A 13,824-nucleotide genomic window follows, 5' to 3' on the forward strand; every position below is an offset into this window, starting at 1 on the left:
TGGCGTATAAAAGGAAAGCACTTGGATATCAAGTCTGCGGATCAGACGGAAGGTGGCCATTCCTCCCCATCGTTGCTTTCTTAAAAATTGTGCATCAGCTGACAAAAAGTTGATTTTCTTATAAAATATTTATATTTAAAATAAAAAAAAATCATGAGGGAATTTCTTACTAAAAGACCAGTAAAAAGCAAAATAATTGGGGGAGGGCAGAGGACAAGAAACCAAAGCTTGCCCGATGTGAAAAAGACAAGGCCCATCTCCAAGTGCTTGATGCAGCAGACACAATCTGAAGCATAGATGAAGGTCAGATACACATGAAGGAGCCAAAATTATGAGCCCTGTCCCTCTGGATCCACACTGCCCTCTGTATCTTCATCATTGTAAATGTTCTCAGCCTGTAGTAAGAGGGATACAAATTGGGTAAAGGTGAGGTAGCCATGTGTATTTTGACTTATATGTAAATAATCTGGTGGACCTTGCCTTAAATAAAAAAAAAAAAGAAAAAAAAAAGCTAATCTAAAGATAATCGTACCTTCTATTCTCTTGGCTAAAGATGCAGAAGGGTTGAGCTACACACAAGTAATCAAAAGGCATTTTTTTGTTCTAGTTTTTAATAGTTGTCATTTTAATTTATATTGGAGCAGATCTCCCGTGATACTGGAGTCCAATACTTCACTAGCATGTTTTTTTTCTAATTTTAATGTCAAGGCCCTAAAGCTCAGCTCAAAGGACATTTTATTACAACGATCACTAAACTGCTGCCCTAGCATACATAGATTTTGCTTGATTCAATGTAAGGTAAGGGATAACCATGAACTGCAGCAGGTCTCAGGATTCATTACTCACCATTTGCCAGACTTGCATGATGTTATCCTCAGATACGGAGCAGATGACCCACGGCTCATTTGGGTTCCATGAGAAGTCTGAGATTTTTGCTGTGTGGCCACCATGAATGAACTGACAAAGTAAAGACATAGTAAGGGAGGGAACTTGGAAAACCGATCTTACAACTCTTATTAACAAAATGCTCCTCAAACATCGCCCAGTTCTTATCACAGCATATTTCCAGATGCCTTAATTGAACATTAATTGATCAAGTTTTTCTGAGTATAAAAATGCACGGTAATGAAAAGGTATATTTAAATAAAATTGGTAATTCATAAAAAAAAAACCAAAAAACAAAAACAAACCATGGGCCATACTGTGGTACTTACCAGAAGCTCTGGCGGTCCATCTTCTGCATCTTCAGGCGACTGTTCCTCACCAATTTTACTAAGGGGGGAGGGGGGAGTATGTTATATTATTTTGTAAAACATATGTATAACTGAACATGCAACTGTGTGTCAGGGAAATGCGCTTTTTGATAGCTTCTTACAAATTAAAATTACAAATGAAATTCTGCAATGACGACAAAAAAAAAAGGGGGCATATTACCTTAAGTCCCAAACATTCAGCCTACGGTCTGTTCCACTGGATGCCAGTATGGTTTCATTGTGCGGAGACCACTGGACCTGAAAAGGAAAGCGTAAAAATGAATGGGTCCAGCTTTATATCCTTTAATGCCACATGCGAGACAAATCATTTGCAATGGCAACTCATACCTGGAAAATTTCATCCTTGTGAGACTCAAACGAATGTAACTTCAGTTTCAGGTTACGAAGGTCCCATAACGCAACTGTCTGAATAAGAACATCATGATTATTGAGGGAACTATGCGCAAGTATTTTCAAAATAAAGAAAACGTCCCCCCCCCCCCACACCCCACACACAGTATGTAGAAAGCAGTGAAGTGTTACATACAATTTCAGTAAATCCACATCTCCTAACAAACCAAATACATTTCACCAGTACAAGAATTACGGGGTTGACATGGAACCAACTTTACGCTTAAAAAAGGCTAATTACCAGGTGTTACGAGACAGTCCTAACTACAGAAAAAGAGTGAGTCACATACTGTGGCTCTTATCTTCTCCTAGCGGACAGTACCAGGCCATGCTCCCTGAAATCCGACCACCTGGTCGCCTATCTGTGCAGGTTATGCGTTCCGCAGCCTATCTTCTGCATGGAACGGTTCATCAGCTTAGAACTCAGCCGCAGCCGTTCAAATCTTTGACCAGGTGGTGATTCTACACCACTCAAGGAAATAGGATGCTATTTTACCAGCTGGATACCATATATGTGGGGTTTACTGCTATATAACTACATATTTTTGGGGATACTAGGTTGAGCCCCGTGTTTGGGGGTTAATCAGCGGTTCTTGGTCTAGTTATGGCTCATGGAGGTGCCTGGGGGATCTGCATTGTTTCACTTGACGGCCCCCTGCCGAGGATCTGTGTATAAATGTGTGCACTGTAACTCAATAAAGGAGTCTTGGTTTAACCCTTCATCAAGTTTTGGCTATTGTTTGGAAGGGGAGCTATATATCACTGAACACTCTGTGCAAAAGAGAGCCTTTGGTGGAGATACTCTGGTCGAGTATTAGATCCGCCACACCAGGGTACATTAACAGCTCAATGAGGATAACACCTTGTTTTAGAAGGATGGATTAACGATGGTGTAAAAGGGGCATTTGCCTAGGCACATGGTGGGCATTTATATATTCGCCTGCATGAAGCAGCAGAAACACAATGCTTGTTGAGCTGGGTGATTTGGGGGACCTGTTGGAGCATGGGGTCCAACACCTGCAGCATGAGTATTTACAGACTGGCAGACTTCATTGCTAGAATACAATTGGTAACGGCAGAGGGACATTTTTATTTTGTGTCATGTGACTGGATCAGGCAGTAAGAAGTTTTTCATAATCTGTTGAATGCTCAGTTACTGCGTGAGGAACCTCCAGCCACAAGAGAAGAGATACTCTGAGCATGTAGCAACTTGGATTCATGTTTGCACAGAGACTGAATGGTGTGCCTGACAAGTGGCTGCATACGTATGTAGATGCAGTACACCTTTGAGAATTCATATACATCAGCTTAGCAGCATAAAGAAAGAAGCAATCTGTCTGCTACTATGACACAGTTAAAGGATAACTATTTATCATGTAACCAAGTAATTATCAGACGATACAACCGGACAGTCAAACTGATGGTAACAAAAACATGCTTTGTTTGTTGCTCCCTTCAACAATCACTCCTGGAGACACAACTGGCTAGGGATTTCTAGTCCCCACATGACTTTTGATGTTATGTGGGGGAAAAAATAAAAATTTGTAGAAGGCATGTAGTTATCCTACCAATGCACTCTGTTTGAAAAGTGTTGCCACAGGTTCCACCCAATCTTGATCTACCCCCGACAGTATACACCAGAATAAGGTTTTCCCTATGTCTGATACAAAAGGTGTGCAATACAGGACACAGCCTCGTTGAAAGTTTAGTATTTGCAGTTTTGTAACAAGAAGCCAAAAAAAATAATAAAAAAAAATGAATGCTGTACGAACAGAACTGGGAAAACATTTTCCCCAACAAGCTGTACAAACAATTAGGCCTTGGTATAAAGAGACAGTTACCTTGTCTGCTGACCCTGTAGCCAAGATGAACTCGCTGTAAGGGTTGAAGGAAAGGCAGTTCACCTCAGCAGTGTGGGCGTCCACGGAGTGACTGGGCTTTGATGTGTTGTTTGAACGTGTGTCCCATCTGCAGATAATTATGCATTAGTTATAGATTGTAGTATGAAAAGTGTTGGGGAAATTTAAATATAAATGTTGTAAAGCCCACCCGTTGTATGTGCTGCCCTTTTGGCTGACACATCAAAAGAAATGGATCTTTTATTTTAAACACATGCACAAAGATCATAAGTCCTGCTTCCTAGTTCAAAAGCTCCAAAGAGCTGCATTATAACGCTCAACATAACAGTGCTTCACAAGACACCCACATCATAAGTTTCTGGTCATCTGCAACTGATCCAAAAAGGGACTCGTGTAATAGGTGCCAAGATACATCCTCCACTACTGCAGTGTGCCCTGTGAAGATGGTTTTCGCATCAACAATTTTTCCTTCTTTTGGTACCGCACTGATGTCCCACAAACAAATAGTCTGTAAACAGAAAGATGAGAATCCTATGATGTAAGGCAGTGTGTAAAAGAAGGTATAAAGAGTAATTCAGTATGTCTGGGAAGTAGATCAAAACCTCACATGATCATCTGAAGCACTGAGGAGGTTTCCACTGAGGTTAGGGTTCCAGGATAAGCCATAACCTTCCTTTTGGTGGCCACGAAGACGGAGATCTGGGTTACATTCTCCCGAGGGGTCTGAAAAATGCAAAGGTCGAGATAAATAAGCAAATGTCTCATGTCACTAATAACTTAAGACTTTATTATAGCAATGATTACTTTTATTATTTTAAGAAGAAACAAAGTAGGCTAGGTGTTTAGTTGCTTACCTGGTTTTGATGGATGTTTAGTGTAGTCAAACACAAGGACATCACTGGAAGGAGTTTTGGTGGCAATAATACATGGATTCTGAGGCATGTACCTAGCTCTGTTCACTTCTCCTTCATGGTTTATTTTGATCTCAATCTCAATTTTACCACTTACAGAGCCAAACCCACCAAATTCTGAAAGGATCATAAAACATAAAATCATCATCATAAAAATCATCTACAGAGTGCATAAATACAGATTACAAAATAAGGGGCAAATTAATCAGCAACAGCGGGACCATAACATATAGAACATTGTTACTTATACAAAACAAAAGTTTTGCGAGAAATCAAACTAGCTGCATCGGATATCCCAAATTCATTTTCTTTAGTTACTGAAAACATCTATATTGAATAGCATATTAAAATGTGCTCTTTTGGCAATATATCAATGAAGCCAAACTAGGTAGATTTAGGAAATAGTTTACAGCAAGTATATACCACTATGTTAATACTGATGCCCTATAACAGCAAGAAACAGAAAAGTGGCAGATATAACATGAGGACAAGAAATCAATGTGTTAAGTCTTCTCGCCCTCCTCCCACCATTAAAAAGAATGCCTGAACCAATTAACTCCCACCTAATAAAAACTTAACACTAAGGAAGCAATAGCTTAATGAGGAAGAATAAGCATGCTAGTACTGAGAAAAGTTGGCTGTTCCAATGACATGCACAGGATGATTTGTTATTATATATACACAACTACATACGTTTATTTATTGTACCGAACCAGAAACGCAATATTGTGGAAAATGCTAGCTTGACCGCAAATCTACTGCTTTGGAAAACGGAACCTCTCCAGATCTTACCTCCTTTCTCACTATCATAGTGAGAGGCATCAAATTGAGCATCATCATTTGGAAGCTGTACACTAGCAATCACAAGATGATTCTGTTCATCAGACGTGTGAGTTCCAAGAACCAGACGGTGAATGCTGAAATCCTTCCCTTCGGGCCTTTCAGAAACATAACATCACAAGAATGAGCAGATCAAAATAACAGCTACGTAATTCATTAATTCAAGCGTAACAAGTTTAGGAGAGTAAATTAGTTACTAGCATATTATATTGAAGAAACAGGCACACTAATTTTTATATTATGTTTAAATACTGAGGCCCGCGATACTTTCCCTTACAGCAAAGCACAGAACAGGTTTGTCTTCTTTGCTGGTGTAACAGTTAAATACATCAGGGGATTTAACAGTCCAGGAGATCTCAAAGTAGTAAAAATGTTAGAACATGAAGTGATAACCTAAATCTAGCAAGCCAGAGGCTTAGATGTAACGTAAGGACAGTTTACTTATCTGAGAGGGTGGTAGACGAGTAGAAAAGCCTCTCACCAGATGGTAGAAGCGAATATAGTGAGATGCAACATGCAAGGGACAGGCATAAAGTTACCCTGAATCTAAGACAAGACCAAGAACTGATTAAGGTCTGAGCCTTTACATCAGAAAAAATTGGGTTGAACGATTCTTAACTGCTGTCAAGTTATATGTTTCTAACATGTAACACGATTGGATACCAGGAAGTAGTTGCTGGATTAGTGAAAAAGCAGCATTTTCTCAATGCTCAAAAACAGGGAGAGAGGCACATGACCTCATTAACTCCTCCACAAAAAAAGTAAATAACCACGAATGGCAGTGCCACTGACAAGCTGCTGAACGCAACTCAATACTAAATAATTTGTTCTTCTAGAACTGTAAATACAATTTGTTACGTGACATACCACTTATGTCCCGGGAAATCTGACCGGAGTCTCCGGGTAAAACTCGGAGTCTCCGGGTAAAACTCGAATTCTCCGAGTCACAGGAGCGGGGTCCTGACAAGCCCCGCTCCGCCTCCAGAAATGGGGGCGTGCCCCATGACATCAGCAGGTAGCCCCCCCCATAAGGGGGGGCCTCCGGGAAGCCAGGGCTTAAAATTCCATTGCACCTACTTACCGAGTGACATCTGGAAGCCACTGAGCAGTCAAGCTGGGCCACTCCAATGCATGGGTCATTACCAGGTCATAAAGGAAAGGTGTGTTCTTCTTCCATATTTTGTACTCTTCGTTTATCACACGCTCCTCCACTGCATCATCAAAAGCAGCTTAAAAGAGAAGGGGACAGCAACAAGTCAGGAAGCATCCCATCACACATTCCTGTATAATCCAATTAAAAGTTCATCTAATGCTGGCACTTATTTAAATGAAATCTGTTCTAGTTTTCATTACATTTGGTGGAAGTTAATTCATGAAATTATAAAAAAGTCACGTATGAACACAATGCACAATTTGTGAGTAATTATTACAATGATTACGTTTTACCGCTATAAAACTAGGAAGTCTGGCTTAAAAGCTCAAACATCACCTAGCTTACTAGTGGTTACATCGTGAATAGGAGTCCCTGATGTTTGTGTCACTGCTGTCCTCTATATACTTGTGCCTGCCTGTTATTACCGGGACGCAGCGGAGTTCCGACTCACCTACCCTTTTTTGGACTGTGCAACACGCACCAGGAACTTATTACACAGCTCTACGGTCACACTTACCTTCCTTGTCTGCCATGCTGCCCGCTTTATCCCGGTCTCTAGAGAACCCACAAGTCTCCGCTCCCCAGCTACAATACGTCTCCTCACGTTTTCCGTTCCGCTCCTCCCCACAGTCTATTCGGCTGCTCAGCGCTCCTCCCCTTGGTTCTCGGTGGTAAGGCCTGCCACTATTGCTATTGTTTCCCGCCTCCCCCGTGCCTCGGAGCTGCGCACCTTCGCGCCAACCTGAGCCAATCAGAATAGTAACAAAAGTGATCGCATGAACCAATCTGAAAGTCTAGCGTCAGAAAGGGGAGTCCTCGCCAAGCACTGAGCTCTAAACACCAGATACGTAACATGTGTTGCGGTTTAGTACCGAAGCCATTTTGGGGAAGCCTATATCATTCAACATAACACTACAGGCAAATGGCTGCCGTCCACAACACTAGAGCTCCGACTTTCAACTGCACGGCGTAACGTCAGTGTTTAGAGCGTTGGTCGCATAAAATATGTAAATGAGGGCCAAGTTACCGCTTAGGATGTGATGAGGTGTATGAGATACGCCCAGAATCTGCAGAACTGCTGGTTTAACATGGAATAGTAGGTGGTTGACCCGCTTAAGTGCAAGAGCCAACAACTCCCACCAAATGGCCGAGGACCCGGTTCCACTGCAGGGTTTTCAATATAGCTGTATCAAGTGATTCTGAAAATCAAAATCCTATCCATGTCCAAAACAACTAAAACATGGTGTCAGTGTTATTGTGTCATTACTGGCTCCGGCCCGTGGCAGGTTGGTCAAAAAGTGACTGTTCCGCCACCAGCTTTGGGCTGGTGCAATTTAAGTGAGAGGTGAATAAATAAAAAGGAATGCAGAAATGAGGGCGTCCAGAGTGAATACTGCGCTTACTGACCTGTGTACGCCACTCCCATGCTGAGCAGGGGCCAAAGAAGGCACCGCTATGGCAACCCTTGGACTTTGTAATGTAGCCGTTTTTTTCTCACACTCGTACTTCAGGTATGAATTTACCACTCCTGGTATATGTTACGGTCAAACAACACCCCAATATGTGTTCAGCAACATCCCCTGAGAACAGTGATACCAACCATGCATTCATAAAACAAATTACTGTCACAAATGTTGACAAAGGCTGGTGGTGGAATAAGTTAAAATACCAGCACCCTGGGGTGTCTAGTTTTCACAAACATACGGTTTGATGGGTGTAAATGGAATCGGTCGGCTTCAAAGATGTCCCAAGTAGGACATAGGCGCAGGATACCCTGATTTGAAAAAAAAGTTCTGCAATAGAAATACACTACTTGTACTTATTGCCTTATAACATTGGGTTTTTTTTTTCTAATTTTTTCAGCCCGGGTGACTTTTCTCTCAGGTGACAGGGAGAAAAAATCAAAAAGTAGTTTTTGACAACTCAAGTTCATTTTGATTTCCTACATCAAAATATAGCAGATTTTAACAGAACTTTTTCAATTATTATTATTTATTGTTTTATATAGTGCCATCAGATTCTGCTCTGTACAAAGGGCAAACAGGACATAGCAATTAGTATATAAAACATAACAAGATGATAAACAGAAACAACAGGTGTGGAAGGCCCTGCTCAAAAGAGCTTACAATCTAGACATTGCGAAGCCCCGGCGGAAGTGCCAGCAGCGGAGGTTGTCTGCACGCATCGCACAGACCTCCGCCGGCTGCCCTACTACACACCAAGAAATCTGAAGCACGGGGAGAAGTCTAGGGAAGCACTGGTAAGTCGGGGGAGGGTAAGGGTGGGGATTAAAAGGACTATCAGGGAGGCAGAGTGGCATATAGGGGGTTAAAAAGAATATCAGGGAGGCAGTGGCAAGTAGGGGGTTAAAAGGAATATCAGGGAGGCAGAGTGATATAGGCGTGTATAAGGCATATAAGGGGGGCAGATGTGCATAATTGGGGGTATAAGGCTATTCTGGGGGGCAGAGTAGCATATAGGGGGTATAAGGCAGTAGTGGCAAACCGTGGGGCGGATGTACAGAACTGGGGGCCAGTTGGTAAATAAAAGGAAATAAAAACAAAAAATGCATTTTTCTCATAGTTTTTATTAAATAAATAGTTGAACAGTTAATTAATATTTACTAGTAAAGCATTTTTCCTTTTTTCCCCTAAATTAATATTCACATTTTGGGGGGTCGTCTTATAATTGAGCAAATACAAGCCAGTCGATCCTAGCTGTGAAACGAGCCAGGGATAAACCCAACTCGCTGGCTCACAACCAGATCTAAGTGTCCCCAACCCTTATCCAAAAGGACTTCTCAAGGCCCAGCTGCCCAAGGGATGAATGATTATTCTGGATCAGCGCCGAATTACATCCCTACAAACTAGACGTTTGTCTTCAGCTTGCGCGCGTATAACAGCTGGATTTAATATTGATTGACCTAGGACTAAAACAGTTTAATCTTGGTGTGTCATTTCAGAGCACTGAGAATTCATTGCAGAAAACTCCCAAACTTAGAGAAAAATACTCTTCTGTAGCTACAAAAGAACTATAGTATGTACGCCAACGTTATCTACTAAGGCATTTACGTAGTGTTCCTACCGTTGGTTGCGCTAAACTACAATAAACAGACATCAGGAGCCCAACTAAAACAATAAGGCGTTCATGGTGCCCTATAATGAAACTAATATAAGTATTGTTCGCCTCGTGTATATAATCACGAGTGGGTACATTTACTAGAACAACCGCGCCTCGTTATTCCGGAACGATCGGCTTACGCTGGCATTCCTAGGGAGCACCAATATGGATGCAGTTATCTTTACCCGGAAATCCGGTCACATGACAGGAGCCGGCACCCGGAAAACTTTGGTTAAAGCACTTGGTACTGTGCGCTCTGTGCAATGGATGAACGGTATTATGACTTGTCTGCGGAGCAAGCTGCAGTGAAAAAAAAGTACCCGGCAGTGAATAAGAAACATGAGTGTAGGTGACGAGTCAGCCGGGTTATCACGATACTCCGAGGGAGAGTCATTTATTTGCCCTTAACGGCTTATGTGTATTTTGGGGTAACGTAAAGTGAATGGCGTATAGTTTAGGTCTATGGCCTACGGATGTTGCGCAGCGTTACGCAATGCTGATGCTAGTTTTACGTATCTGCCAATTCCCCTTTTCTGGAGCTAAAGTAACGAGACGTCTTAAGTTTACAACAGTTTTATTGTAAAATTCACCAGTTACCCATATGCGTATAGTTTTGGCCCCACAAAGGCATACAGAATTCCTGTAGTTAAGGCTTTGTTGTTAGTGACCCATAGTGTTGTTGTGACTTAGTATCTGCATAGTAGCCAAACAACTTTCCAACTTCAGAATCTCCCCCCAAAACTTTTTTTTTCTCTCTCATTTTAGATCTGGATCACACAGCGGATGTTCAGTATGTATATTCCAATACATTTCTTGATCTTCTTGTGTTTCTAAGTTTTCACAATAATTACAAAGGTTTGTCACCCACTTTAATTGACTGTCTGATATTTCTTTTTTAAGCTGGAACTCGGGAAAGGCATGTATTATTTAACCCCCTTAAGGACCAGAGCTGTTTTACACCATTGAACCAAAGCAACGTTCATGTTTGTGATATCTTTCTTCAGCTCTTATTTCACGTATCTCATTTATTGTACCCAGTTTTTGCCCTTTTTAATATTTTATAACTATATTCATATATTTAAGACATCATTTTGTTTTATTTAAAAAAAAAGTTATTCAGTTTCATTGGTATATAAATGTTCAACAATCATATTTTTACTTAACCTTTTTAACCCCTACCAAACCCTAATTCCCTACTACCTACAATACATAAAACATAGGGCCCATAAGGTCATGTAAAATGTAAATATATATATATTTATTTTTTTTTCTTCTTCTAAACCTGGGCCTTGTGTATTTCTTACTGTCCTCTATCTCTCTCCAGCTCATGATGCTGTTTGACCATATCCATGCATGTGATATATAGCTGTAGCAGTGATCACATCCAGCTGGAGGCTGACTGCTCCAGTTACAGAGCAGTCAGCTACAAGCGTGACCCTGTGATCTGGGTGACATGGGAGCATTTTGTTTTAACCATTTTGTCTTTTAGAAACATCTTTTATTGATGTATATGGTAGGTTGGTAGCAAAGTTGAATAATTATTTCATCAAGTAATCAATTGTTTTTTGGGAAAACATTTGGAAAGAAAAGATTCAGAGGAAAGAATAAAATGACTTTCTAGGCTTCATTTGCTCAGCATACTAGAGAGTGTTAATGTCATAGTAGTACCGTTCAAGATGGGGGATAAGCCATTATTCCAGGACAGAACTAGTGTTAAAATATGTATTAGTTATCACAGACACATGTTTTTAAGTTATGCATTTCAGCGGACGTTAATGCGATTCAAATTTCTGCACAGGTTACATGCATGGGGGGAGACTTTGGAAGAAGCTTTTGAACAATGTGCTATGGCGATGTTTGGGTACATGACCGATATAGAGACGGTTGAACCCTTGGATACAGTGGAGGTGGAAACAGAGGGTAAGTCTGACAACAAGAAGCTTATTAGTCATGTCTGCAATTGGAGTCAAAGCAAACCAGAGGACATTCTACTTTTATAGTTAATATTGCTGTTATTTAAATACACACAATTCTGTACTTGGATATTAGCAAAAATAAGTGTATCTAAATTTATGATCAGCTCTATGAAGCCATGTGGGGGTTTGGTCTACAGTGTGTACCTTGGTTCCAATGCCAATGTACCAATGCTATTTTAAAGTACTGAATTACTTTTGTACTCAGGAGACGATATGATCTCGCTCCTTTACCATTTCCTGGATGATTGGCTGTATAAATTCAGCGCTGACCAGTTTTTCATACCTCGTGTGAGTACTCTTGCATGGCCTGTTTAATAATGTGGCTTCTAATCATCAAAAAAATTAATGAATAACCAAAGTTCTCTTTAATAGGAGGTGAAGGTGCTGTACATAGATCGCATGAGGTTCAAGATTCGCTCGATTGGGTAAGAGCAGCTCTGTGCGGCTTTCATTTTAGTGAGTTTAAAAAAAACAACAAAAAAAACAGTTACAAACATAGTTATAGAAATACAAAACCACAGATTTGCCACCCTGTGAGAAATAAAAATGCCATATTTTGGCATTAGCTATTATGAAGGGACAACTTGGCCATTTTCCTTGACCCCAATGAGTCTCTGTGAAGGAGAACTGTCACAGCTTTTAACATAATTGTGTTCAGTGGTTCTTAACCTTTTTAGTGTCACACCTCCCTTGTGAAAAATCTTATGACCCATGCTTCCACTTTTTTAATGGCCACAATTGTAGGCTTAGGCAGGATGAGTTTGCATAAAACAATTCATAGCTGAATGGCTACTCACACTAGATTAAGAACCTCAGACTTAGTTCCTTAATTAAAAATCTGTTTTTGTTTGTGAATAAGTGTGAACTGTTCTGAAGCTTATTACTTTTAAAAATTCACATAATGGAAGCTGAGATTTAGCACAGCCAGCTCTCTAATTTAAATTTCCTGTACTGGGAATAGCTTGACCCTTACAATGGTTACCTGAACCAATCAACATCCACCAATTTGAGAACAGGACGAATATATGTAATTAGGAAGGGATAATGATGAAGATCCTGAGGATCCTTTGGGGGTCTACATGCTGTAGGGAGAGTTTGTTTCAACATCTTGGCTTCACTATACATTGAAGGTCCAAACCCAATGAGCTTCTGCTGCAGGGAGTCTTTCTGCTCCTTTATAATGCATAGAAAAATCAATGAGCATACTAGGTTTCTTGTAGCTGATTCCAGTTCAGCCATTCCTGCTGAAGAATCCTGCCAGTAGTGGACCTTCATAATGAATAGTAAAGTAACGGAGTTGAAACCACAACTCTTCTGCAAACGCTCCAGATTACTCTCAACAGTGCGTTTTAGGTTTGAAAACTATAGAATTCCCAAAGGCCTTCTTCTGTATGAATGGGTGATAGACAGATGACATCATGTCTGACATCATGGCAGCTGTATCATTGTCCTGTATTCATGTCTAATAATAACTGGTTTATATCAATGTCTGTGGCTTCGCTAAGGACTTATATTTCTTGAGCGTCACATTGCTTTTGTGCTCATGACTTCTGTTTTCCGCAGATGGGGAGAAGAGTTCAGCTTATCCAAACACCCTCAGGTAAATCCTACTCCTGTCTCAGAAACTGTTTGATAGGCCAACTAACCTCGAAATTGTCTGAAAGGAGATGTGGTGTGTTTAGTATAATTGTCCAAAATATCCAAGCTACATTGTGTGCAGAATATTTGATTAACATGCACCATAAGAAGTAAATCACTTAGTCTATACATTACAGTATTTTCTGATCTATGAATTAGTGTAATGTTTTAGCTTATGTCTGTAAACTATTGATAGAGTGCTAAAAAAAAAAATCTCCTACCTGAAGCAACACTTTGCAATACTATGATGTGATATGGACAGGGTATATATCCTTTTTTTCAATAGCCAGTATCTATAGCTTATCTTTTTTCCCCCCAGGGAACAGAAGTAAAAGCTATCACATACTCAGCCATGCAGATCCATGAAGATCAGAAGCCAGAGGTTTTTGTAATCATTGACATATGAGTCCTCAACGTTGCATGGTGATACAAGCATCAGCGCTTCGTAGGAGTGCATATCTTACCCGTCTTCGCTTTATAATAAAGGGCAAACCCCAGTGTGCTTTAGTTGAGTGGCTAATGTATATGTAAATCAGTGAGGTTTCTTGGAATTCACCACTTTTAATCCAAGCCACTTTTCCAGATAATTTGGCCATGGATGTCCTTTTATAAGGCACAATGAATTCAAGAAGTTAAAACAGCAAGCTCCCTGGCCAACTCCTT

At 40.5% G+C, this 13,824-nt stretch overlaps 2 protein-coding genes across 2 annotated transcripts; one reads left to right on the plus strand and one right to left on the minus strand.

The window, feature by feature from the left end:
* Positions 1 to 329: 329 nt before the first annotated feature.
* On the minus strand, positions 330 to 6,960 carry LOC149301054 (histone-binding protein RBBP4-B). Its single transcript, XM_089484521.1, has 12 exons — positions 6,945 to 6,960; positions 6,356 to 6,503; positions 5,227 to 5,372; positions 4,378 to 4,551; positions 4,131 to 4,246; positions 3,871 to 4,031; positions 3,506 to 3,632; positions 1,602 to 1,679; positions 1,435 to 1,511; positions 1,215 to 1,272; positions 847 to 957; positions 330 to 395 (listed from the first exon to the last, which is right to left on the minus strand). Exons 1-12 carry the CDS (start codon positions 6,958 to 6,960, stop codon positions 330 to 332), a joined length of 1,278 nt encoding a protein of 425 aa, XP_089340647.1.
* A 2,850-nt stretch (positions 6,961 to 9,810) lies between these two features.
* LOC149301055 (tRNA-splicing ligase-activating factor archease-like) lies at positions 9,811 to 13,567 on the plus strand. Its single transcript, XM_089484577.1, has 7 exons — positions 9,811 to 9,892; positions 10,313 to 10,337; positions 11,346 to 11,467; positions 11,729 to 11,811; positions 11,896 to 11,948; positions 13,087 to 13,123; positions 13,481 to 13,567. Exons 1-7 carry the CDS (start codon positions 9,811 to 9,813, stop codon positions 13,565 to 13,567), a joined length of 489 nt encoding a protein of 162 aa, XP_089340703.1.
* Positions 13,568 to 13,824: the final 257 nt, after the last annotated feature.

The sequence above is a fragment of the Sceloporus occidentalis genome, unplaced genomic scaffold (assembly GCF_023333645.1).
Source record: "Sceloporus occidentalis isolate IW3139 unplaced genomic scaffold, rSceOcc1.0.p SCAF_22, whole genome shotgun sequence".
In the NCBI taxonomy this organism is placed as follows: domain Eukaryota; kingdom Metazoa; phylum Chordata; class Lepidosauria; order Squamata; family Phrynosomatidae; genus Sceloporus; species Sceloporus occidentalis.

Coding starts and splice junctions, on each gene's coding strand:
- LOC149301054 (XM_089484521.1), bottom strand. Junction 4,247..4,377: donor TAAACATCCATCAAAACCAG/GTAAGCAACTAA, acceptor TGCATTTTTCAG/ACCCCTCGGGAGAATGTAAC. Junction 396..846: donor TCATGCAAGTCTGGCAAATG/GTGAGTAATGAA, acceptor CTCTTACTACAG/GCTGAGAACATTTACAATGA.
- LOC149301055 (XM_089484577.1), top strand. CDS start 9,811: ATGGATGAACGGTATTATGACTTGTCTGCGGAGCAAGCTGCAGTGAAA. Junction 11,468..11,728: donor AGTGGAGGTGGAAACAGAGG/GTAAGTCTGACA, acceptor TTTTGTACTCAG/GAGACGATATGATCTCGCTC. Junction 11,812..11,895: donor ACCAGTTTTTCATACCTCGT/GTGAGTACTCTT, acceptor TCTCTTTAATAG/GAGGTGAAGGTGCTGTACAT.